Source organism: Sylvia atricapilla, chromosome Z, assembly GCF_009819655.1.
Source record: "Sylvia atricapilla isolate bSylAtr1 chromosome Z, bSylAtr1.pri, whole genome shotgun sequence".
Lineage (NCBI taxonomy): Eukaryota > Metazoa > Chordata > Aves > Passeriformes > Sylviidae > Sylvia > Sylvia atricapilla.
This window is the reverse complement of record NC_089174.1, coordinates 54,560,114-54,587,079: the sequence shown is the minus strand read 5'-3', so window position 1 is coordinate 54,587,079 and position 26,966 is coordinate 54,560,114. Positions and strand designations below refer to the sequence as shown.

General features: G+C 37.1%; 1 protein-coding gene across 1 annotated transcript in view; it reads right to left on the bottom strand.

Annotated features, from left to right (window-relative positions):
• Nucleotides 1-240: 240 nt before the first annotated feature.
• The window catches only part of MLLT3 (MLLT3 super elongation complex subunit), a 130,774-nt gene continuing 104,048 nt past the window's right edge, over nucleotides 241-26,966 (bottom strand). Inside the window, 6 exon segments of the mRNA XM_066339997.1 lie at nucleotides 241-3,402; nucleotides 10,107-10,178; nucleotides 12,021-12,092; nucleotides 14,912-15,011; nucleotides 16,536-16,668; nucleotides 20,272-20,350. Coding sequence (XP_066196094.1) covers nucleotides 3,271-3,402; nucleotides 10,107-10,178; nucleotides 12,021-12,092; nucleotides 14,912-15,011; nucleotides 16,536-16,668; nucleotides 20,272-20,350 — 588 coding nt within the window. The 3' untranslated portion in view covers nucleotides 241-3,270.

The window sequence follows — 26,966 nt, the reverse complement described above, 5'->3', positions numbered from 1 at the left end:
AATGAAGAGAGAGAGAAATGATAAACTATTTCTTACAGGCCAAAGCTGAAGACTGAGCATGGACTTAAGCTTTACCTCAGAAGACTCTCTTCACTTCAGTGTACGAGAGGAGGAAAGAAGGCCCCTTCCTCGTTTCTAGCTCTTTTTTTTTTAGCATGGACTAAGATGGCCTTTAAATTAGATGATACTGAAAGCTTCATAAAAGCCTCTCAGCTGAATAGAATTTGTAAAAAAAAAAAAAGAAAAATTGAATTAAAAAATTTTAAAAATTGTCTACTCAATTGGACATCCACTTTCTGAGGAGCAAAGTTACTAGTGAGAAAACTGTCTTTGCTACCGGATACAACTATGGCTCTATTAACAGTGACTCATGCTGAGAATTACTCTAGATATTGGAACTTACTGCTAATCTCTGTCTGTCTGGTCCAAATCCTCTCATATAGCTGTTTTAAACAGCTTTATGTTAAGAAAAACCTCAAAACATTTGTTGCCAAAACACTTTAACCCATCCCAAAGATCAATGCTTATAGATGTTAAAGACTTGGAAGGGTATCTTCCTGTTTTTCCTTAAGAGAAATGTGAATATCTGAATGTCTGAAATTAGGTGAACATAGATTTATTTTGTTTCTGCATACAAAATTAGATGAAAATAGCTAACTTTAAAATTTAGATCAAAACTTAGTCACTCTATTTCTATCAAAAGGTTTGTGAAAAAGTCAACACACACATTGACACCAATTTTCTCTCTCCCATTGAATTAAAAATTTTAAGAGTTTAAGGATCATCCACAGTTTGCATGAAATTCAGCACTGATTTGATACTGCAATTGATCTCATCTCTCTTTTATGCCTATTCACCTAGTTTCTCTTTTCCTCCACCCCTGTTCTCAGTGTACAATAAAGTTTATCTGGTATTTTTAAGGGTAAAATGATTCATTTCACCATTTCTAAAAAAACAGTGCAATAGTCGTACTAGAAGTATCCCCTTCTGAAACTCAATGAGTCTTTACCACAAGACTTAATTAGAAAAGTCTAAATGGACAAATTTCCATATACATCTGGTATAACTAAAAGACAGGAAAGTTGAACACACATTTGTAGACCAAAGGTTTTAAGGTTGCTCTTAGATTACCAAACATCTTTATATAAAACAATCAATAAAAATTGAAGTTTATCCCCTTTACATGCACCCCTTTTCCCTTCCCCATCGTCACCTGCCTTCTGTCAATAGTAAAGTTAACATTACAAGCCCACTCCTCCATCCCCTCCCCAATTGCACATTAAGACATGGACTTAAAAGAACAACATAATGCTTCAAGTATGCTTCATGCCAATCATCAATAAGAGTCATAACATTACTGAAAAAGTACACTTATTCTTCAGAAGCCTAAGGAGGACTTCCTGCGGAGTATGATCAAACAACATTTTAAATAAGAAATAAGCCCCTCAACCCAATACGTATCGTGCCCTTTCAAAAAGAGTAAAGTGTAAAATTTTCTTTGGACTTAAAGAAACAGTATTAAGATTTACCATCTGAATAAGAAATAACCCCAATAGTTTTTCAGTGCTGCACAAAGTGCACATGAAACAGTAAGTCATAAAGATACTACTGTTTAGCTCTACACATAGAGACTACATGTGGCATATAAGCATACACATGACATACTGGCCTGTCTAGCAACAAGATACATTTTTTAGTCTGGTAAACCTGAATAAACCTTTGCATCCAGAAGTATTTTTAAAATTATTATTTTCTCTTTTAATTTAGGAATTTGGATTTTTAATATAAAGCTAATGATTTCATCAAGAAAACATCAGCAACATGAGAGCATGAAGCATTGATGTGAAACTGAGTGCTCATCCTCTCATTTGACTATGCACAAATAAGAATTCTGATTTTAAGAAATAATGGATGGTATGAAAGAATAATCATTTTCATAGACAAGAAATTCTTCTGGAAATACAATAAGGTTATCAAACAGATACCAAAACCTGGAAAGTTTGAAAAGCATATGTGCACGTATCTGTGTGTGTATATATATATATATATATACAGGTGTGGTATACTTGTATATATAAACACACACATACAGATGATCTCATACATGTATTTATTCCATGTATTTATTTAACTGTATAACAACCTTTTTTTTCTTTTCAAATAAAAGGTTTTAATTTAGCAGTTGTAAAAAAACTAATTAAATCAGAAAAAAATCCCCAAAACAATCTAAGCAGATCATATACTATATGAACAAACAAAAATGTTATGCAGGAAGTTTTATGGTAGTAGCAAGTCACACACTGGCACCAGAAGAGTGTTGAAACTTGAAATAATAAATAGCTCCAAATTAAGAATTTTCTACAACATTTTCTTTAAAAACAGGACCATTGCTTTTTCTTTTATTGTGAGCTCCTGCAGAACACTTTCACTCTAATATATATTTAGCTTTGCAACATTTAAACGGACACAAGAATGTAGACTGCAAGAGTTGCCAGGTTTAGGACAGTATGCATAACATTTTTTGTTAGCAGTCTTATTGGTTTATTCACTGAGGCTAGACAGCAAGTCATATGAAACCTATTTGGTGCACTTTTGAACCATGGTCAATGTCAATAAGTGGATAAAACCAAGGACCTGCAGTCCAACTTTCTGTGGTCCAACCCACTGTGATAGACAGGAAATGAAATATAGGACCACTGCTTGGTTGCCAAGTTTGTATCTTGTTTCCTGGAATTGCAGAGGTGGAATCAAGACTGTAGTGTTTCAATTGACTAGAGAAAGATAGCAAGAAGTGGCATTTTACTAGGCTTGTGAAAGTACTGCATCAAAAGACCACACAAGGGACCCCACTTCTTGCAGTATCTAGTAGTGTCACTGAGTGACTCATTGACTTTAGGATAAATGTATGCAATAATAAATAGATCAGTTACATAGTAAGGCAGTGTGTTGAACATGCATTCATCTTGTGGACTTGAACACCACAGAGAGAGATACATGATACCATACACATTCATTAAGAACAAGTATTTTTGTTTGTTTCTCTGTGTTTTTCAAGGCTATCCAGGCAAACTTCCAGAGCATTTTCTTCTTGAGAAGAGTGGTCCTCTGAGTCTGGTGACTTTTTTTTTTTCTCTCCCTTATCAAGAGACTGGCTTTGAGAAAAAATAAAAACTGAAGAGGGTTTTGTTTTTTCACCCTCCCTTTTGGTCGCATCGTTCTGCATACATCATTTAAAGAACAGTTTTTGACACACAGTCATATGTTGAATCCTCAGGAGGTCCCAGATGTTTCCAGATAACTCTGTAGTTTACGGACTGTGGTTTTGTCCAGTGAACAAAGATCAAAGTCAAAGGTTGTATTTGTGATATGAAAGTGTCCAGTTTCTTCTATAAGATTTACTATCTGAAAGAAAAGAAAAGATGCAGTTGGAAATTCCAGAAGTTTTACATACCCTCTGTAAGTATAAACAAGTACCATATGACCTAACATGAGCCAAATGCCAAAGGCCTAACATAAGCCAAATTGCCCCAGAACTTGCAGGTTTTACCTTTATCCTTATCATTCAACTTCCTGACATGCATTACCGTCCAGATTACAGTACCTTGGGTTTTTTTTTTTTTAGATCATCATCAACCGTAATGTCAGCATACCCATCTAATGTTCCAGCAAACATCAACATTGACAACATATTTTTCAAATGTTCAAAGAAAATCTGCTTATTTTCTAATTCAGTTCTAAAAAAGAGAGACAGGGGGGAGAGGGCAACAGTATACCCTTAACCTCAAACAAATAATTTTTAAAATCCCAGATAGATTTCTGGAATATTTATTGTGTGTATAGTTACTAAGCAGGTTACATTAGGAAATAAATGGCGTAAGCCTTTCTGCAAGCAATGAAAAGAAATAAATCCTTAGAGAGGCCAGTCCACATTAAAAAGAAAACGTATATATACAAGAGCTCTTACATGAACTGTTAGTTCACACACTAGGAGTTACTTTCTGAGTAATAGAGTTGTTTGTTTTGGGGTTTTTTTTAGCCAAATCAACCATGGAAGGACTCCCCAGCACGACCATAACATCACTTAGGCTGTGGGGTCTTCATCCTTGGAGTTTTCCAAAGTCATATGACATAGTCCCAGCCAACTGGCTCTACGTGTCACTGTGACCTCTTAAGATTTCTTCCAACCTTAACCATCCTCCAATTCTGTGAAATCAGTAGTAGATACCTAACTTGTGCCCTTCTGCAATTGTGACATTTTTAGTCTCTAAACTGTAGTCTGTATTTTTGAAGAGTGGTCATACTCAACATGGAATTGCTGCAAAAATAACTCCAGATATGTTAAATTCCAGGATGCACACCTACCTTGAAAAAAACACCCAAGCACCTTGAAAAACCAAAGCACTATCTGTCAGAGAGGGCTAACACAGTGCCAACACACGGCTGCTATAAATCTCTTATGTGCTGTTTCATTCCATGAGATAGACATGCCAAAAGCACACCAAAAGGCACCCCACTCTAAAGTAGCCTCTGGGCAGCTCATGAACTGACAGAACAACACTGTTCTTCTCAGTCTTTCCAACCACCCCTCATGCAGCACTTGGGCTATGCTCCAAATCCTGTCTGCAACCTCCAATTGGAAACCCATTTAGTTCTGGGGCTTCCACGTACACCTCCACTGAAACACAACTGTGAGATATTCCTTGATTGTTTTGAGCTTTATTACTCTGACCACAATTTCTTTTCCACAGCTGGAGGAGATACAGATGTATGCACATATGGGTTACAGAATGTACCTTTAAAATGACAAATCTGGCAGGAATAACCAACTTCAGAAAGGACAGTGAATTTAAACTAAATATTTTGTAGGTTTCCATTCTCCATGTCATTATATAAACAGATATTTTTTCTTCTTAGATGACAGAAGTAAAGACTGTGTTGATGATAAATGAAATACAAAATGTGTATTGTCAGGCATGGAATGACACAGCCCAGGACAGAACAAATAGAATGGACACAGGATAAAATAATAAAAGGGAAATGCTTGTTACAATAAAAATCTCCCTTTTCAATCACCCTTTATTTTCAAAGGTGGGAAAAATAAAAATAAAAGCTGTTTAATTTGGTTTGCAGCTGTCCAACATTCTGAAAGTGCCTGGAAAAAATCCAGTTTTATTAGCAAATAATTTAAATCTGTACCTCTTGCTTTCAATATTTTTCATACAGGAATTCTTCATCTAAAATTACTAACTTCATTTGTCCTCTTGTTGAGTCACAGATTCTTGTAACATTTTCCATCTCCTACTGTTCTGCAATTGGCATGAGGAAAAAAATAATCCAATGGGAAAAAACTGATACCAGAAGCAAACTTCGATACGTATTATGATTCTAATTTTTGGCACTCTCTTGAGCCTCATCTAAGCAAGGGTATGTAGTCAATTCAGCCTTTTTTTGTAAAGTGTGGAATCTAATCTTGGGCTTACTATCTAAATATCCACTGTGAGACAAATAAATGGCTGCACAAGCTTAGAGAAGCAAAGGCCAGGAAAATGCAGCTACACTGAACAACTCCGTCTATTGCGTTCTTTTGTTACTGTGGAAGAATATCACCCCTAGTAACCCCCACTGCAATATACCTGATTTTAGAAACAAAGATTATGTGAAAGTGTTAACACATGTATTTTTAAACAGTGCTGCATATTTTAAGAAATGGATAAGGACTTCTACTGATCAGGTTCTGCTTTGGGCTTTTAAGCTCTTGGTCAAGGCAAACACAAACATTTTAGACAGATCCCTCATCCAGCCCCCAAGAGATACAGTCACTGTGTCTGGGCACCTGGCAAATGACTGAAATGAACCCCAAAGGCTCTAATGGATGTAAAAAAATGTATCAAGATAAACCCAGACAGCTCAATGAAAAACACCTGCCTGTGTGCTAGTCAATGAGGAATTCATGACTTACAGTATTAGCATATAGATATTTGCGCTATTCAGAAATTCTTCTAAAAGAATAAAAGGTTGAGATTAGTTGCTAGGATGTCTGACAGTTCTAACATTAAAAACAGCATTAAAATGTTTTATTCTGAGGCTCAGGCTGCAAAGAACAAAAATATCCAATTTGTTCCTGCTGCATAAGCTCTGCTTTTATGCTGTAAATTATGTCTCTGTTTACATAATGTCTCTCCAGCTCAGTTTCATCATTATCCATCATAGTATAACTATTTATCAGCCTTTAAACAAGCAAGTGAGTGTGTTTGTATAAGGAAGCCAAAGTGCAACTAATGACAGTCATTTTTCAATTTATAGAGGGTTTTAGGCCATGTGATAGTTTCCAGACCTCCAAGCTGCCCCTAGCAGAAAATTCTAAGAAGATAGTTGCCATCTGAAGTTAAGCACCTTGGGAACATGAGCAACATAATTTTCAGCCATGCTGCATATTCTAAATTTCTTTCTTACGTCCATGCTGCCTTATGCACTGGTTTTCAGATCTTTTACCAGCTGAAGATATGACTTCTGATGCCTCAAAATAAGACATAAAATCTTACCAGAAATATTGTTGCCTTTCATGCTAACATTTTCTGCACTGAAAATGTACAGTTAGAAACACTGCTTTAGCCAGCCCAGTTTGAATATATTGGACATGCAGCATTAACTGCATCTGCATCTGACTAAGCCCCATCACTGTAAATTCCAACCACTTTCTTTACCATGAAACATGTAATTTGTTTGTAAATGTAATTTCAAACCAATTTCTGTCTTGCCAATATTAATATAAAAACTGTTCATAAGACTAATTTCTTGATCAAATGTTCTTCACATATCTTCTCCCTCTTGGGCAATTCTGGTTTGTAAGTAGCATGTAACATCAGAATTATTCCACTGTGTATGTGGGCACTTGCAGTGCAGTACTGCATCTCTTTGCATTCTCTCTTTCTCAGCTTCCTTTAACAAAGTGTCTCAAAGAGAATACCTCTCTTGGGAAAGAACCACATTCACAAACAGATACATTTTTCTCATTTCCAATTTGGCTGTGTTCCTGTTTGCTGTCATGCCTATGTACTTGGTAACAACTGAAATTGGAAAAAAAAGCTTTAAAAAAGAAAATCTTCTTCATATCCCTCAATGTAAGTTTAAAAAGTGCGTGTTTTTACATAATATCAATGCCTTCACTGTTCTTTTGCAAGTTCCTTCTCCGAAAATTCCCTCAAAGTCTCTGTGTAACAGACTTACCTGCACCAACATAAACTAACAAGATGACAACTGCCATTCAGAAACACACAATTCCATCCCCATTCCACTTCAATACCAACAAATCTAAATGAAGACATCTTGCAGATGTCTTCAATTTTCTCTTGCATATTTTTGCATCTGATCCTTCATCTCATGCAGTAACCACAATCCCGTCATGCAGTTTTGCACCTGGCTGTTCTCACCTTTGATCTTTCTACAGTCTGCATGTATTTCTTAGTCTAGAAATTTCATATTATTTCCAAGAAGCTTTCTCAGCTCTGTATCTTTTTAATTTCTGTGCACTATGGAAGTATTTTACATTAACTACAAAGCAGTAAGGACATTTAAGATGCGATGGCAGATTATTTTTACTGAAGAGAAGCACTCATTGTCTGCAAGTTATCCATTCATAATTGGAAAGATATTTCTGTAAATGGATAAAATCATATGAATTAATAAGTTGCAGAATATCAAGGGATTAAAGGTTTTAAAACTAAACTCTTTTCTGCTTTACAACAGCATTATAGTCCATTCACTAGTGCAGGCAGGCTAACAGGTAAGTAACTTGGCTTTTCCACTGACTCCTGGTAGATCTCTGTAGCCAGCAGTATGCTGCTCCCAGCAGAACTGAACCGCTGTCCCAGCCTGAATAGCCTGGCCATAAATCTGGCTTTCACTGGAGCTGTACCAACAGACTGCAAATGCTCTGAAACACAGGAAACAATCTGCAAGAACAATTTCCCCCAGGCAGGCAACACCAGTCCTACATCAACCAAACTTTCATAATGTAAATAATGATGTATAAGTAATCGTGGATTACAACATTAGAATGCCTGACTCCTAATGCAAGTTCTGAGGCAAAGTTTGTGAATAAATACTTTCTCTGGTTTGATAAAAATGTCTCAAGAGAAAAAAAAGAGTCTAGTTTAAAATGCACAAGAATATAATGCTCTTTTACAATTACTCAGAATAGAATACTCTAAACTTCCAGCTGAGTTATGTCTCTTTTCACACAATTTTTCCTTGTATTAGTAATTTCCCACAAAGCTTACTATAACAGTATTTCAATATTAGAATGAACACAATTTAGTGCATAAAATACTTCCTCATCACCAAATAAATGCCACCAGTGAGAAAGAGAATGATGGGTTCAACTTGAAGCACTTTACTTACTTTGGAAACATTTCTTAGGATGGCCAAATAATCCAATTGTAAAAGATTTTGCTAGTCCCAGTCCCTGCTCAGGGCAGACTCAGTTGTGGAGTCAGATCGGGCTGGCTACTCCAGGCTTATCCTGTCAGGATTTCAGAAGTTCTAGACCACCATCATGGGAAAGAAAATAAGGTTTCTTGCTTGTTTTTATATCTGCTCCACACAAAATGTTTTGGAGTTGATTTTCTTTTTCAAAATTCCCCATGAAGCCACGTAAGCCCTATGGTCTGCAGGCTGTCAAAACAGCCCCAGTGAAAGCTGAGTTCATGGCCTGACTGCCCAGGATGGGACAATGTCTGTTCTGCACTGGTAATAGCAGTACAGTACTGGCCAGCAGTACTGGCCACGGGCATGCATCAGAAGCTATGCCATTCGGAAGCTATGCCTTGGATAACCGCACAAATGAGTGCCCAAGAAGCAAAGACTGAGTGAGAATAGACAACACGGTGGCTTTTCTAGATACAATGTTAATGTGAACTCTTTGAGAATCAATGAATAATGTGAAGTGGACAGGGTGTTGCAATTCTGTATTTTAGCCTCCTGCAAAATAATTTCCTGATAGAGATAAAAATTTGGCTCTGTCAGCATTCTGAAAGCATGCTTTGCTTTGTAGGAAAAGGAAACTTGGGAGGCAACAGTACATTAAACATGAAGAGTAACCAATATGCATCACTGTGTGTTATAAGACAAAATCTGACAAAGCTACCAGAATTCATGTTCAGTTAAGAATATGCTTAACCAAGATCTTCCTTTTCAATGACCTCTCAATACTTTTCTCATCTTTAACCACAATATGGAACCTGAACTAACAAAGTGATTAATGCTGGAGCTTGCAAAATATTGTTAACACACTTAGTCAAAAAATTCGACAAGCTATTGCATCACTTAGAAGTGGCAAAAGATTTTCTCTTTACAACATCTCAAAAAATGGGGTATAATTGTGTCAAAGATAATAAAACCATCTGTGCTACAATTGCACCTACTTTGTTGATTGTGGTTACTGTTTAATCTTCAGAGTTTGCAATCCAATAGTACCTGACAATACCACCCAAACCCAGGAATACTTTTTGGCTCTTGCTATTGCATAATTTTTCAATAAATTTGGAGCCTTTTTGGTTTGGACATGTTCATATTTTACTCATTCTGTGACTTCAGAAGATTCAACAATTATACTACATTTTTCTTCAAAGTGGGCTTCGAGTTGAATTCTAGGTTTTCTGCTTGCCATAGAAAAAAACTCATTTCAATTGTTTCTGAGATAAGGCTGGTCATTGTCAGGAAAGAAGCAACAAGATTTTTATCAAGTCTCAGTGCACAGCTATATCCATCTTCCCATCCTGCTTTCATAATTATTGATACAATATATTAAGAAACATTACAGCAAACTGGTGAAAAATTATCTCAGGCTTTTTTTTTTTTTAATTTATGATTTAGAGAGACAACATAGTTGCATACTTTATTAAGAGCAAAAAATCCCCCAAGCTGCAGTGTAAGAAGTAATAGACTTCTATGACCTATACAGGCTTGAAGGCTATTAAAATTGACAGTAGAGCTTTTAACAGATAACTGATTACAAAGCTTTGAATAAAAGCCAAAAAAAAAAAAAATAGATGTAACTTCAGAATTTCAATGAGCATACTGTGACAGTACATGAGAATGCTTCTCACCTGCTGTAGTACATGTCTCTCTCTCAGTGTCATTAATCTTCTGTGGAGCTCTACTAGTTCATCAAGATATGCCTAGAAACAAATTCCCCCCCCCCAAACAACTTGTTAATTAAGTTGTAGCAATGTTATTCATAAACTTCAGACGTCTTCAATACCAGTACAAATAGAAATCTTATTTGAAATCTTAGAATCACATAATAGGATTCTATTCTTTCAGCTCAGCTTTCAGCTCAGGAGATGGAAGAGACCCAGAGGGATCACTGAGTCCAGCTCCTGGACAGGACAATGCCAAAGGTCACAGCCTTTGCCTGAGAGCACTGTCCATTTTCTGAAGTTCTTGAATTCTGTCAGGCTGGTGCTGTGACCAGTTTGCTGGGGACCCCATTCCAGGGCCTGGCCACCCTCTGGGTGAAGAAGCTTTTTCTAATATCCAACCCCCTCCAATCCAGCTTCAGGCATTTCCTCAGGTCCTGTCGCTGGTCACCATGGAGAAGAGATCAGTGCCCACCCCTCCTGTTCCTCTCAGGAGGTCCTCCCTCAGTCAATGAGTTTCTCCCCCTGTAGCCTCTCTTTCCCAAGCTGGACAGACCAAATGACCTCAGCAGTTCCTTGTAAATCTTCCCCTCTAGGCCCTTCCCCGCCTATGCAGCTCCTCTTTGGATGCTCTCTAATAGCTTTAAATCCTTCTTAGAGTACAGAATCCAAAATTGCACACAGGACTTGAGGTAAGATAAAACTCTTCTTTAAGTGTTTTTTTTTATTAATAGTCTGACATTCTCTAGCTTAATACAACACAAATAAAAATTTTTGTGGTTTTTTTTAAGATACTTCACACTGACAGAAATCTTCATAGGTGGTCATTTGCTGTAGAAGATAATCTCTGTATCTCAACGGTACCAAAAAGCATCAAAAGAATGAGGATGGCAAAACAGCATCTTTAGAAAACATATGCCATCTTTCTATGTAAGAACCAAACCCCAAGACTCAAAATAAAATAAATCTTTCTCTCTAGAGGTATGTAATTATTTCTTTTGGGTCGACAGGGAGATATAAGAAAATAAAGACTAAGCAAGATTAATCCACAGCTGAACACCTGCACTTTCCTGGGATGTCAAATATGTCCCACCTCTCTACCTTATCATCAACTTCTCCTTCAGCCTGAGCCATCAAATATTTTAGTTTTTTTTGCTTGTAAGCAGAAAGAGATATGGCATTCAACCTAAGCAATCACAACACAACCCAAAATATCAGAGTGCTAAAAATCTAGGTAGTGCAGAAAGAAATCTAGATGCTGCAACTTCCACCTTCTGCCTCATGTTATCACAAAATTGACACTAATACCACCAAAATATAAGCTTTCAGAGAAACTTGTCCACAGTAGGCAACTGTGCTATGGTCGCTCCCAGAAGGATTGAGAACTCTTGACTATAGCCAGTAGACAGATTTTAAATCAAACTATTTCAGTGTTAAATGGTGACAGTTGCTTCATATCATTCTAGTTAACATGCTAAATCACACTGCCACTTCCTAATGCACAGCCTTCAGAAAGGATTCTGGAAAATAGATTAGGTTTTTTTCCCCTTAACTGATTGATTTGTGGGCTAGGAATATGTCTGTGAATTCTCATCTACATCTCATTCCTCTGTGAAACACAAAACAAACTCATGGCAGACAGTAGATAAATAGATGGAAGATTCCCAAGTGGTGAAATTGCCAAATCACCTGATTGAAAAGAAGGGGAAAAAATCAAAACATGAGAGAAGATAAAAGAAATCCAGAAAGAAAACAGAGGAAGATCTGCACCTAAAGGAATCCAAAGCAAAGAAGTACTAAGATTTTCATCCCATAACAAAGGTTGGTATTTGGTAAGCAAATTTGGTAAGTGCATTAGTATCATATTGTAGAGTTATTTACCTTATCACAATCCCCATTCTTCATTTGTTTATCTGTTTTGTTTTGCTTTACTGGACTTTTCACTTCTAAAATCTGGAAAGGAAAGAAAATACTGTAAAAAATTAAATGCATTACTGGATAAAACTATATATGGAAAATTCTGCTGCTAATAACAAAAACTCAAAACTGAGCTTTTCATTCTTTAGTCCATATAAATTGCTCATATTTTTCAGAACAAAAAGTAACTTACAGCAGAAAATGCAGAGGTACTGGAATAAGGTGACAGCAATATTATTAATCCTTAAAAAAAAGAAATTTTGTGTCATTGAAAGCTTTCTCAAACTTTTTTCCCCATCTTTCAAATTTCAAATAGTGCTGAGGGCCTCTCCAGTGCCTTTGAAATGTCACACTATCACTGTACTTTTCCTGTGTTTTGTTTTTGTTTTTTTTTTTTCTCTCAATACTATCTCTTTTCTATGACAACAGAGGTTTTCAAAACAGTCCTTGAAACGACCGTATGAGTTACAACTGAAAAAGAAAGTGATTGACAGTAATTTCTTTTGCACCTATATGGTGCCCTTCCTTCAATGCCACTCACGCCCATTTATTATTATTGGCTGCTCACACAAGCCAAGATTGCTTCATCCAATGCTGAAACAGATCCAAGAAGAGCACATCAGCAAGCAGCAGGACACCATGCTTGATTTGATTAATGGCAGAAATATTCGGGAGAAAAAGAACTGTTGGTTGTTCTATCATTTTTTCCGCAACGAACTTTTTTTTGAAGTTAAAAGAAAAATCACCATATCATTCCTAACCTAGAATATAACCAGGTCTTCTGAAAAACATCAAAGAAAACTAAGTGATCACAGATAATGGGAGATTATGTTTCACATTTCATTGTAAGTGAGACTAACATCGCTAGCACGATTAACTCCAAAACCATACCCAACAGCCACAACACAGGATAAAACTCAGTAATTAAAACAAGGAAATAAAGTATGCAAGAATAAGTCTTCTAGAAGCCTTACCGACATTTTCCCCCAACTCCTCTCTCATTTCTCCTTCCTTTGGTATAAATAATTAAATTGCATATGTCTTCCCTCAGCTGACCAACATCTTAAGAATACACCTGGTAGACAGCTATTTCCTACCCCCCTCTAGAGCGCGACTGAAAATCTGAATTAACCTTATTGATTTACTTAACCAAGACTGTTGCATGTTCAGAATCAAAACATACATTTTTGAAGAATAATTCTAGCACTTCTGTTCAACACCCTCTAAGATTCCTGCTGTGTAGGCCAGTAGCAGAAAAGTTTTGTCTTGGGAAAAAACCCCACCCAACCCTACAAAAAATCAAACCTTGAATCATGGACTCAGTACCTTTTACATGCATTTATTGTTTTCCCAGAAAGAAAATTCTTGATTTCAAATAGAACCTTGCCAAGAACACAGTATATGTGAAAGAGCAGCTACCTTACAGTGCTCTCAATGCAGCTAAATTTTAACATCTTAAGCACTCCGTAGATGAGATACAGCACTAATCATATCTGAGTAAGCTAATACAAATACAAACTCTGTCTTAGCTCTTCAGTTCTATAAAGGAACTTAGTTAACACAAGTCTTGTTTCATCATTAGAAGGTATCATCCTGGCAGCACTGAGCTACCAAGAAAAGATTTCAAATGTGGCTATAGTTCACACAATTTAAATTCTCACAATGCTTCCAGAAATTTCCAATTTACAGCTTGGTTAAAAAATTTAGTTCAATAAAGAAATGGAAGAAGTTATCTGAAGGTATTTTAGCTGACACACAGCTATTGTTTGCAGCGCTTTACATGGAGGTAGACCTTTTACTATATCATCAACAGGCAAAGAAACTCAAAAGATGTGACTAAGTGGGGTGCTGATATTGAGAACATACTTAAACACTACTTAACAATTGCATTGGCTGTTTGGAAACCAGTCTTCATTAAACAACAATCCGCAGACATTGTTTTATTCTCCTTGTGCAATACTCTTCACCCCTACAGACAACTTTTTAACATCAAGACTAGCTCTTAAAAACTTGTAACTTTTGGACAGAAAACTTAGAAGAGCCTACAGTGGTAGAAAATAAGAATATTTTCTGGACAGGGAATTGCCTTCTCTCTGTGCATAAAATACTTCCTAGTTTTTGGGGTTTTTTTCCTCCACAGTGTATTTGAACTTAGCTAACATGACTAATAATATTTGGGGTTTGTACTCTATCTTGTATTGGAAATCTTAATAGAAAAGCAAGGGCAAGTAAATAATATCTGCCAGATAATTGAAGCAATTATAAAAAAGAGATATAGAAAAGACCCACCCATGAAACTCACCCTTTAAACCACGAACTTGTGTTAATGCACCTAGACACTATTTTAACTATATCATAACTGTAGGTAGCCATTTATTGCCAGTATGCGTCCTAACAGCTTTGCGTATGATACAATTGACACTGGGAATGAATCATCTCTCCTTAAAATAACTGACAAATGGTGTATTTTGTTTTGTAAAGAATATTAAGTTTTTATACTTAATTTTATATTTAGAGAGTCCTATTTACTGGGGGTTAAGTACCGCCCAAAAACTAATTCTCATCTGTCCCTGGAATATTTTGCAACTCCAGGTAATTTACTTTATTTTCTTTGAAAAACCAAACTACTCTATGTTGCTACCTCAGAAGTAACAACCATATTAGCTCTTACAAATCTGCAACAAGTACTCTGATGCAAAGTAAAATCTATTGTGTCTTCTACTGCAGTAAAAAAATTCTGTATCTTTCTAGGTAAATACTGATGGGGGGGAGGAGAAGAGATGAATCAATAAACTCTTGAGTTTGATGTTAACTTCATCTACTGCTAATACAAAGCCAAAAAGCATTTTTTTTACCTGGCTGTTGCTGGTTTTCAGTACTGGTGGTGCTGGATCATGATGCAGCGGTGAGGAAGCTGAGCTACTATCACTGTCACTGCCATCACTCAGACTAACCCTGCAAAAAAAAAGAGCCACAGCATTACACCTGCAGACAAAGGGCTGTCAAACGGGGTGAGGCAACCTTGGACTTTGAGGTAGGGACTTATAATGACCAATCCCTCACTAAGCAGGCTATTGTTAATCAAGGTCACATGGAAGAGAAACACCTGAGCAAGGCTGCACTCCAGAAAAAACTCGTTGTGGCACAAAGAAAGAGGCTGTCTGTCTGCACTGGATGCTTAGAGACAAAATGCCCAGTTAACAGCAGCTAATGTTACAGAAATAGTTAAACACCTACAACATTGAACTGCTTTCCCTGTCTCAGTTCACAGCTACATCAAAGAAGGAAAGTGGTCTTTAGGGATACTTTCCTGCTCTTCTAAAAGCTTTCCAAACAGCTGTACTTCCCACCTTCTTTATTGTTAAAAATAACACACGCTTTCCTGATTAAAATTAAAAAACTTAGCACCTCAGGAAAGGTCACATAAAAAAAGCCCAGCTCCTAGTAAGTTTCACCCTTCATTTCCTTATGAACAACAGAGAATATTTTTTTCTTTGAAAAAAACCCATTAGTTATTTGGGACAAAAACAAGTAAAGAAACAATAACCTTAAAGCTCCATTAAAAAACTGAAACAAAATCTCCACATTCAGAGACAAGCTGAGCTTGAAACAATCCTTTACACAATCACTGACACCAACAAGTCCTCAAACAGCTAGTCATCTTGGTCTTTTTCTCCTAGATTCCAGCTGCTACAGTACACCAAAGAAGCAGGTGACATTCATTAAACTTTTCCTATTATCTTCCTATTCAAGCAGTAGCTGACACTGGCACTCAGGTGCTGTGCACTAACAGGAAAACCCTCTGAATTACCTAAATAACCTAATATGAAGAGTGTTTGAGAGAGGCAGTTTTAGGTCTTCCCTAACATTGAACACCATTTGGATAGAGCTTCAAACTCCCTGAACACCAGAAGAATTTTGGAATACCTTCTGAAGGTTGCAGCAAGGATATAGAGGGTTCTTCTAAAAAAGCAAAAATTTAAACAATTTCTGCGACAGATGCTTGCTTTACCTTCCAATGCACTTTCATGCATTATTTACTGTATGCAGCACAGAATTTACTTAAAATTCAAATTTCATTGATATGGATTCAATTTAACAACTTTATCTAAAACCAGTAAGCAAAGAGGTCTTGTGACTATGTATAGAATAGCTTATTAAACAGTTGAAGGAAATTTTTCTCTAATTTAGGCCAAGGAGTAATTATAACTCCTCTTCTCAAGTCACAACGCCATAAAATCAAGTAAAGTCAAACAAATGAGGATCATCATAACTGCATTAGTACAGAAAGAGTTTGTATCAGGAATGGCTAGCTGTGTTGGTGTTTAAAAGGGGCTCTTTTATGTGCAAATGCTTTAGAAAGAATGAATTTTCTGTCCACTTGCTACTCAGCACCCTGAGAACTTCAGAACTCACCTTGTTACTAACAAGCACTAAATGTCTTGGTCAGCAGGCCACTAGCCATCATGAGACACTCACCTGCGACTCCTGCTTCCTCCTCGTGTATTTACAGGTTGTTCCAATTCAGAATCATTGTCCTTCTCATCTGCTTCATCTGATTCGTCTTCATTATCATCTGAATGCAGATCTTTCATTATAGTCCTCAATGGACCTGAAACAGCAGAGACAATAAAATACAATTAAGTTTACTTCCCAGTGTTGTGGACAACTTACCCAGCCTTTAAAACTATCTTCCCCACACAGTGTTGAGAGAGGAGAGTCTTAAAAATTAAACAGTTGAAGTAATGCACTGGGGGATTATACTGCAGGGACCTTTTCATGTATTCGTGAATCTTTACTCACATGAGCAACTCAGCTTCAACAGACTTACTCATGACAATGAAGTGACTCACATGTTCAAGTGTTAGAACAATCTGCACCCTGGACTACAGCTGAAGTAAGTAAAATTCCTCATGACAGAGGGAACTGACATGAAATGGATGCTTGCTAAAAGCATGTTTCTTTCTTACTGCTACGATTTAGTATTTTTTGCTTTTTCATTATATGTGAGTAAAGATCTACAGGGACATATTGATCAGTATTAGTACATTTGTTAGATTAATCCATGTATGAGAAGTTGGTTCTAACAAGTCAAAAACTAATCTGACTAATTTGTATTGTACAAGGCAGTCATTTTGTCTTCTTAGTTTTTATGGATTTTAACCTCAGGTGTTCCCATTATTTCAGGGTCAATTGAATGTGGAAATGTGAAAAAGTATTTCACCCATGTTGATAAGTACAGAGTGCATCAATACCACCCAACACCATGTTATCACCTTTCCTGAATTAACAAGTACGAAGCTTGACTTCCTCAAAAAACTGCATGAAACTCAGTTTAGGTTTTGATTTTTGCTCAAAGAGACAGTTACAGAAAGAGGAATATATTTAACAGACCTGAGAAGTGTAACACTACAGCTACTTGAAATAAGAATGGGCAAAAGCAGATTAGAAGAGCGAAGGAAGTAAAATGTCCTGGTACCGCAGGATATATAATTAGGAAGTACAGCCCATCCAAGACATGAAGCAGCAATTGAAAGCTCCAGGGATGGCTGTAGGAACAGCAATTACTATTATGGTTGTAATTCCTTCAGCCCAAGAAACACAGTACTAACACGAACACAGTGAGCCTGAAGTGAAGCTTTCAACTCTCTATTTGCTAATGGGGAAACTGAGTCAAGGAGTGACTGCCAGCAGAGAAGGTGCCACACTCATAACAGAGTTATGAGTATGACAGTGTTCCCTAAACGGGGAGAACAGTTTTATGGACTTTTCCAAACATTGAAAAGTTCAGACCACAGGAATTCTGACTAGTTTTGTGCAAGTCACTTCAAAGCTGTTGTTTGATTGGAATGATTTATCATTAAGGCTGCCCTAGAACTTCTATAAATTGGCATAGTTTGGACAGGTTCAGAGAAATTACTCTTTTCTCTGTTTTCACACCCTAGGAAAGAAAACCAGATGGTCCTGATGGACAAATTTCCGGTTCACCAGACATTTGTATAGGTGACAGCATGGAAATGCTTCTTGTCCACGCACCCAGAGCTGATATGTAGAAGCAGCTGAGCTGTGCTCCATTTTCTGTCCCTGTTTGCATCTCAGGCAGACAATGCTCCGTTGCAAATGGCAACTTGCAGTCTGACTGAATAACTTACCATCTGACCCATGAAGGAGGGAAACAGCTTTTACAGCAGCAGTAATAAAAAGAAACTTGGACTCCTCAGATACATCCATCACTGACATAAGCATTGAACAACCTGTCATCCAAACAAGTTCTAACTTAGAGTAGGAGCATGTCTGTGAGTCTGAAAAGCACATTGCTAGCTAACTTTTCAGCACATTTTTCTACCGATCAGCAAAGTATTAATTTTCAGGTCTTTATTTTTTTCTATCATGGATAGCAATTTCCTGGTCTTTCGTAACACTTACTCTAAAATTCCATAATAACCTTTTTAAAGGTTTGATAAGTTGTTACTTCCTAAGATATCAGAATAGCTAATGAGAAACTGAAAATTTGGAGCTGCCCACGAGCAAGTTTTCTTGGTAAGGAGAGAGATAAATATCAAAGTAAACCCCAAGGACAGAAGAACTTGAGGAACCGCAGGTTAGCCTGCTCCTTATGCAAAAAGAGGTGAAAAAAGTTCATGCTGTGTTTTTTTGACACCTGAATGAGCACTGGAGTCTAAACGCAACCAAAAAAGAGAACAGTCCTGTCAAGTAACTTCCCATTTAGGCAAAAAGCATGGCTTCTGACCAGAACACAACATACAGCATGAACATGCCACGGTATGCTTGGTACTCTATACCTTTGATGCACAAATCCATGGCCTGGGCAGGGATTTTTGCCCAGGAACTCCCAGAAAGAAGCAGGAACCACTATTTACTGTGGCAATAAAGAGAATATGTATACACCATTTGCACTTCAGAGCTGTTCACATCAGAGTATAAATCTGGAGATTTCTTCATATCTAGAGAAGATATGAAGAATTGAAAGACAATCTGTGATACATCTTATATATAAACCAGAAAAGATGGAGGGGACCAGATTGCTCAGAAGAAACTACTAATTCAACAAGTTTTTTCCCAGCAAAGATGACAGATGCAGAAGTGAGTATCCAAGTCTTTTGGCTTGTAGTGGACAGTTCACGCCACTAAGGTTTTCGTGAGAACAAAAATGGGGGTTCAGCAGGAAGTGTATTTGTTTATTCTTAGGTAAATATCAACTGCCTGAAGCCAGTCATTACCACAGTTCACTTCAGCTCTTGCCTTCTTTCACATGGAGTGACACTGCCAGAAAACATCAGAAAATCAGTACCAGTCACCTACAGAAAGGCAGTAGGAGAGAGATGCATCACGTGACAATCCATTTAAAATCAGTGTGCCTGAGGCACTTATGTATTGTCATAACCTTAAATCAAGTCTACCATTAAGGAATAGAAATGGCTGAAATAAACAATTCTGTTTAGTCAAAGGCTGCTTTTCAAATGTTCCTTATCCAAAGAATAAAACAAAAGTTCATTAAGAATGTATCGGTTGTACAATCTTATAAACCAGGGGAAGAAGCCAACCAGGAACTAAGAAGTTTAATAGATCATGGATAATGAATATCAATTTATTTACAGAAAACATGCCTTGGCAAATCCTCCAGAAAGAAAAACACATTGAGTTTCAAGTAAACTGAAATTATTAGCCAGGAAACCAAAATGCAAACTTGAAGTCTAACCATCATGCCTCCCTGCCATGTATTTGAAGTAAATACTGTGTGCTATTTAAACTTCCCAGTAGTATGGGACGATCACAGCCTTTGAAAGGGTCTACATAAACACATCTGTGGGTTTCTGTTGGCTGCCCATGGGAAATCCACACTCTTCCAGGGCTTCAGATGGAGCCAGGTGCCATGCTACCTAACCCTGCAGAAGAACAACTCAGAAACAGAAGCTCTTTTGGGTTCAGCCTCTGTTAAGTGACTGGCATGTATTTAGTCTTTCAAAACAAACAATATTCACACCCTTTGCTCAGATTCAGTTTCTTTCTCTCTTTTATTTTGTCCTTACAGCCAAATCTGAAAACAATGGCAGAAAAGTCTCTAAATCAAAACTGTGGCCAGTTCTGGCAAGTGAAACACAGAAGAGAAGAGGTAATGACATGTCACAAGTTCTGTCTTAATTGGCCCCCTCATTTCACACATTCCTTTCAATTTCTTTTCCTTTACTGGTACCTTGTTGTCTGCTGTTTTGAGATGGTGTAAAACTGGAACTGGAACTGGAGCTGGAACTGGCAGGACTGGGCTGTTCAGACTTAAAAGAAAAAAAAAAGAAAATAAATAACATTTTAAGAGACTTTTTTTTGCCTAGAAAAACTCTTATGGTTAGTCACTGCCTAAAGTATCCTGTCAAGAAAAAAAAAGTGGGGTCAAATAACACTCACAGACGTTAATTTCAGGTGCTAGTGAGGCAAACATTGTGGAAATTACTGCTGCTGCTGCACTCACCAACATACACAACATACAAAGTTTAATTCTTTGCTAAAGCCTAACAAGAAGTTTCCAATGCCTTGTTTGAAAGATTATACAACGTGAGAGCCTAAATGAGTTTATAATGGACCTAAGGCATCTCTGTCATGGTTATACTGGAGATGCAACATTTTTCACATTAGCAATGACATTGTGGAATTGAAAAACAAAAGACCTGAGCAGACCACACTAAATGCTGGAAAACCTCACAGTTTTGTTTAATCTCTCTTTAAAAATAAGTCTTAAAATAGGGATTCAAATTACATTTTTATGCTGTTACTAAAATTCTGTTAATCCTAATATTTTCCATATATATCAAAACTCTGCAGATTGTAAATGTGACTGAACCAAAAGGTATACTTGGTTACAAAGAGAAATTATCTAGAATTTACTAATTACAAAAGAGAACTGAATTTTTAAGCAGTTATTAAAAATCAATATATACTATTCAACAAACAGTTCTAAACATTTTTTCCCACTGTTGTTTATAATGTGTAAATTTCCCTTTAATTTAATGAGGAAGTCCTTCACGGAAAAATTCTGTATATTTTGCTCTGTACTATTTTGTTCTTCAGTATTGAAGAGTCTTGCTTCCTGCTGCCAGGTTGCATGTCTCAGTATACTTTTTGGCTGATGCCTAGACTCAGTGGTACATCTCTGCACACTCATCTGTGCAGATGAGAAAGTATGTATCTGGTATATGAGCAGAGGGGGTGCTAATGGAGAACACAAAACAAAAAGTGGCCATACAGAAGAACAGTGAAAATTGGATTAGGAAATAATGTTCTACTATTAAAAAGAAAACCTGTGTACACTTTAAATTTTTATACAAGTGTGTTATCATTATGTGTTATCCAGGCTAACCAACATTTTCTGACTCTCCTTGCCTCATGATTAAGACAGAACTAAATTGTTCTCAAAAATGACAGCACAAATGTCTGTAAAACTCAGTTTTAACACACACAGACTACCTAGGCCTAACAGTCGCTTTTTCCTCCATAAGTCAATCTAATGTTGCCCTTCATAACACAGCAGGCATATTTACTGCCATTTGTTGCCTTTTCTCGCCATGAGAGATGCCTATTTGGGCAACAGAATGCTTGAGAAAAACACCATTAACATCTGCTCTCCTTAAATCAACACCAGCTCCAGTTCTCACAGACATACAGTCAAAATAAGTCAAAATACAAACTCTGTACCTGACTGTGTGGGTGTATGTCACTTATGTACAACTGAATCAACCCTGTGCAACAAAACCCAACCAACAATACAACCTACTTCAGAGTATCAAGAGATTCTTACATGGTAACCAGCATCAGACCTTTTTGAAACACACTGCAGCATCACTTGACACTGCTCTGAAAATCAAGCATTTTTGAAAAAAAAACCTTTTTTCTTCCTGAGTTTCCATAAAACCTTACAAGATTTTTTTACTGTAAAATAATGATGATAGTATGAAACAGACTGCAGTGATGAAGAATAAGTGTCCATGCAAACTTTAATGACATCTGCAAACTAAGTTCAGTTGTCTAGCTGTAGGCTACTCTTAAACATCTGGTTTATCCATCAATTTCTGCTTCTTGCAGGAAAATTACTAGCTGAGATCTGGTTTCTGCAGATTTCCATTAACTGTATTTTTCCTTTATTAATTTTTTTATTAATTTCAACATGAACTTTAATGTATCTAAAGTCCAATCCATTAAAAAAAATGGCAAACACTAAAAGACAGTCATATTTGGCTTTCAAGTGCTAAAAGTCTAAACAGAAAAAAATCACACAGGCACAGAGACTATTTCACTATTAAAAGTTCACTACTTTCTTCTTCAACCAGCTTGCTTGAAATGAAAAATGATGCCTAGTCTCATTCTCATTATAAAGCAAGAAAATACCAGTGAAATTGCACCATGTCAAAATTTTCTCCCAACATTAGGTAACTGGGTCAGTATCACAAGAACAAATGAATACAAATACATACCAAGTCGTATATTTTCCTTGTAAAATTTTTGCTCTGCTTTAGCAAGATCATTTTGAAAACTCAAACCACAGAAAGTCCTTATGAAACACATATGATCACCCTTACATATTTAAAAAGGGTTCCTAGTAACTTTTGAAACCACTTAATTTATTTCCTTAAACAGCCCTATCTGAAATTTATTCCAAGAAATACAGATTAGCATAAATATTAAAACTGTTAAGTACTGGAAATGAAACCTTCATTTTTTGACTGAGAAATCTGGGTGAGAGCATACCCGGAGGAAACAGTTGCTTTTAACCTAAGAATAAATGTTATCAACAGAAAAGATTTGCCTTTTCAGAACGAACTAAAAATACACCTTCATATTTGAATACAGATTAGTGCCAACAGCACCCAGGCTTCCAGTTAACAGAGAGTATCTTTTGTCACTTTAGCAAGGCTTTTTGGCAGTTTTACACTTATCCCAAGGACTTAGGTATTTAGGGATTTACACACTTGGGAGCTTTCTGATCTTATTCACTGGTTCCTAATCACAAAATACTTATTTTTAATGAGTCTGAAATTAGCTAGAGCGTATTTTTCAACAATAAAAGTTTAAGACAGTATCGGCTAAGAGCTTCTCTCATATGGCCTTTTCCTGTTTTACCGGCTTTCTCTTTCTACAGACAAGGTAATGAGAGTTTGGGCCTGAACTGTTCATTCGTGCAATAGCTCCATATGATTTATTGCATTCTTAGACAGTCTACTTCATTTTAGTGCTCTCATAGTGATGCATAGGAGACCGTGACTTCTTTATTAGGCTTGATTGAGGGATTCTGTTCTTTGAAGCTGTTCAGCAAAAAAAAGGCAATTTTCTTTGACCCATGTTTTCCGTAAAAAGGTACCTTTTTAACCAGCGATTTTTCTAAATCACCTGGCTTCTACCATTTCCAGATTCTTGTCTGTTAGTACAAGTAGCTCACTCTTGAGCTGCAAACAATTTTCAGGAAAACCCACTCATTTATGACAAAAGATATAACAGAGCTGTTTTTCTGTAATATTTCATGGTTGTCCCAATTTGTACAACTTATTGGGGCTGTCTGGTCCAGGGCCAGGAGCTGGACTTAGATGATCCTTATGGGTCTCTTCCACCTCAGGATATTGTATGATTCTATGACTCTAAAAATAACCCCCACCGTTTCAAGATCTTTATTAATCCTTATATTAAGAAATAGAAGATATCTGTATGTGGGTGACAACGGTTTTTCCTGCCTTTCCCTGCACCATTCCTGAAGGAAGCTTACAAATTGTTTCTTGAAGTAAACATTAAGTGGTAAAGAAGTCTCTCATTTCATATCAGTCAGTCTACATATTTCTTTTTTTTTACGCATGATAGTCTAGACACATGTTTCTTTTCCCAGTGCTATACATACTGAGAAGTCTATACATGTGAAACTACTTATACAGCTGAACATTGCTTCCACTTTGTGCAAATTGAAGATTTCAGGGAGGAGAAACACGCTCCTGCAGGACAAGCCTTTTTCTCTAACAAGATTCCTGCACTTAGAACTTCTACTGCCACTTAAGTACCTTGCAAGTGAACTCAGCTTTCAGTAGAATAATTCAACCTATCTGTAGCTTACACAAGAGCTGTTCCCACTGAAACAGCTTTTCACTGCACAGGTAACCAGTCATGGGCACAGGATGCCCAGGGGGATTTTGGTATCTTCCTCCCTAACAAATATTGAAAAAAATGTCTAGATAGGGTCCTAGCCACCCAGCTCAAAGTAGCCCTGGTTGAAGAGGGCAGGCAGACCAGTTAACAGTCAGAGCTATCCTCCAACCTCAAGGAGTCTGTGATTCTTTGAATTTGAAACACAGCCTTCATTTAAAAAGTAGCACCAAGAGAAGATCTTAACCAAATCTTTGCAACTGTTTGCTCTTGTCTAGGTTACAATGTAAAATGTGCCCAAAGTAGGTATTCAATCACTATCTTCAGGAGCTGTTGAAACCAGGTATGGCAGCGTCCCCCTTGCCCCCTCTCCCTCTGGACTATCTTCTGTGAATGGTCCATCAAACACCTTGCTGTTGATGACTCACAGGTAACTCTCTGGGCGCTATCTCTTTTTAGTGGGCCATCAAGGACCCACTTCGTGACTCACAGAATGATATCAGCCCACTGTGAGATGCACCACACAGGGGGAGGAGTCAAGCGTTCCCATCTGGGTATAAGCTGGGATCTGGGACAGCAAGGTGAGGCCCTTACCCACTGGATTCCCAGAGGACAAGAGCTACCAGACCTTTCTATGAGATCACGTCTTCAACAAGACCACTTAATCTGGACTGCTTCCACCACCTTGCTCAGATTGTACTCTGACTCTCTCAGGGGTCTTTTGTACTATTGCTTTTTATTTATCTTATTTTACCTTTTCCTACCCCCCTCCTATTAACCTGTGTTTCCAACTTGGAGTCTCTCACTGGTTTTGCTTTCAAACCAGCAAACCTCTGAAGAATTGCACTCAATCAAGTGGGATTTGTATTTCCTTAGAGACTGTCCTACTGAAACATGTTATCTAATTTTGAAAGAAAACCCCTTTTCCTTCTGTATTTATGAAAGAATTTTTATTTTACCTTTATAAATCAGAAGTAAACTTGAAGCAATGTTAACACAAAAATGCACAAGATTATTAATGATTATTAATGAACAGGAGACTGAGCAAAAAATGCCAATAAAAATTCTTTTGCAGAACACCGTGCAATAAAATTGAAAGATGAAGCATTAGTGAAGATCGTTCTGTAACCTGTAGGGTATTTTTGCCGAAAATACCTTACTGGAAAGAGTGGCAGACATATAGTAAAGCAAGCAAAAAGTACAAGAGGGAAGATCAAGGTTTGCCTTGCATAGTAGCTGAATATTACAGTTTCCACAGATTGCAGGGTTACAAGATAATGAGTAATCTAAGGATAAAAGAAACTAAAAATGTCACATGATTATGAACGTGGTCCTTAAACACAAGAGGCAAGCTGATGGAAGTTCTAAACAGATAAGCCTTACCAAGAAGGATAAATACTGTCCTGATTATGTAGGTCATGCTGGCAAAGACAAGTTATATGAAGGCTTTTCAAAACTGGCACTAAACACCACGTTTCCCAAAAAATGTGTGAAAAGACATCAGTATTTACAAAGAATTGATAAAGTATGAGCAGCACAAAATGAGGAATTTAACAGCTCTGCATTCCATAGAAAGTCTGAACCATATGGGGAAAAAATGAGCCCAATGATATAAGATATACTTATTTGAAGAACACTGTTCATTTTAAAAGCTCAGTGGCATGAAAGCTCTGTGATGAGAGGATGGTGACTGTCCCTCCCCCTCTGTGCATATTCTATACACAGAGCTGTCTTACCCAATAAAGGAAATATGTTTTGGAAAGAAAGTAACTTCAATTTTAGTACTAAATATAAACCAGAAAATTCAGTCTAGGTATTAAAGCCAAGGTGAGAGCTTCATTTAACTATTCTACATCTTCTGCTCTAATGCAATTAATAATGATAGAAGATAGGTGGTTTTTGTACTGGCCAGCCCCTTCAGCTGCTGTGTTGGAAGCTAAGACTTCCCAATTCCCTTCTCTTGCTCTATTTTATCTACAGTGCCCTATGTTATGTGTTACCACTGAGAAGGACAGGTGTTGATGCATACACAGTTCACTGTTTGGGAAATCAAACAGCTTGCTGTCACTTTTGGGACAGCAGTAAGACAGTTCACCTAAATTCCCCCAGACCTGAGGTTCTAATGTTAGAGGAGTTCACACACTCCAAATTTTACACAAAAGAAGCAACTGGAGAACCATCTACATGTAAAACTGCTTTTATGGATATAATTAGGTACTGTGGTAAATTTCTCCATATTAGAAATCTGGTCTTCTCAGCAGGTACTCAAAGACTTCACAAATTCACCACAGTTATCCTCTATTCTCATGTAGCTAAAACCCAGTAGAACATTCCCAGCATGACCCCACACTAAAACGTTACTACATGGAAAGCTTGTCATGGTCATACAAATCAATTAAACATAGATCTAAATATATGAATAACAGCTATCTTTTTTCTGAAGTCCTGCTGCACAGGCTCTTGAATTCATGTCCCAGAAAACGGAATTGTTCAAATTTTAACTATGAAGAAATCAAATGCAGATCTCTGTTGGCCCTGTCAGTTTTACAGCAAGCCTCGTTGTATCTGCTCGTCCCTCAAACTTAACTTCTGGGATTTAGAGGATTATCTGAAAACCTCAGCTTCCATTTATTGTAGATTCCAGTTTCAGTGTAAAGCTGAAATAAAAAAATATATGCTGTATCCTAAAAAATTCTTGACTCTCTAAAACAAAACAAAATCCTCAAACTGTTTTTCAAAATGCCATCACTTTTAGCCAGCCTTGAGGTACATGTA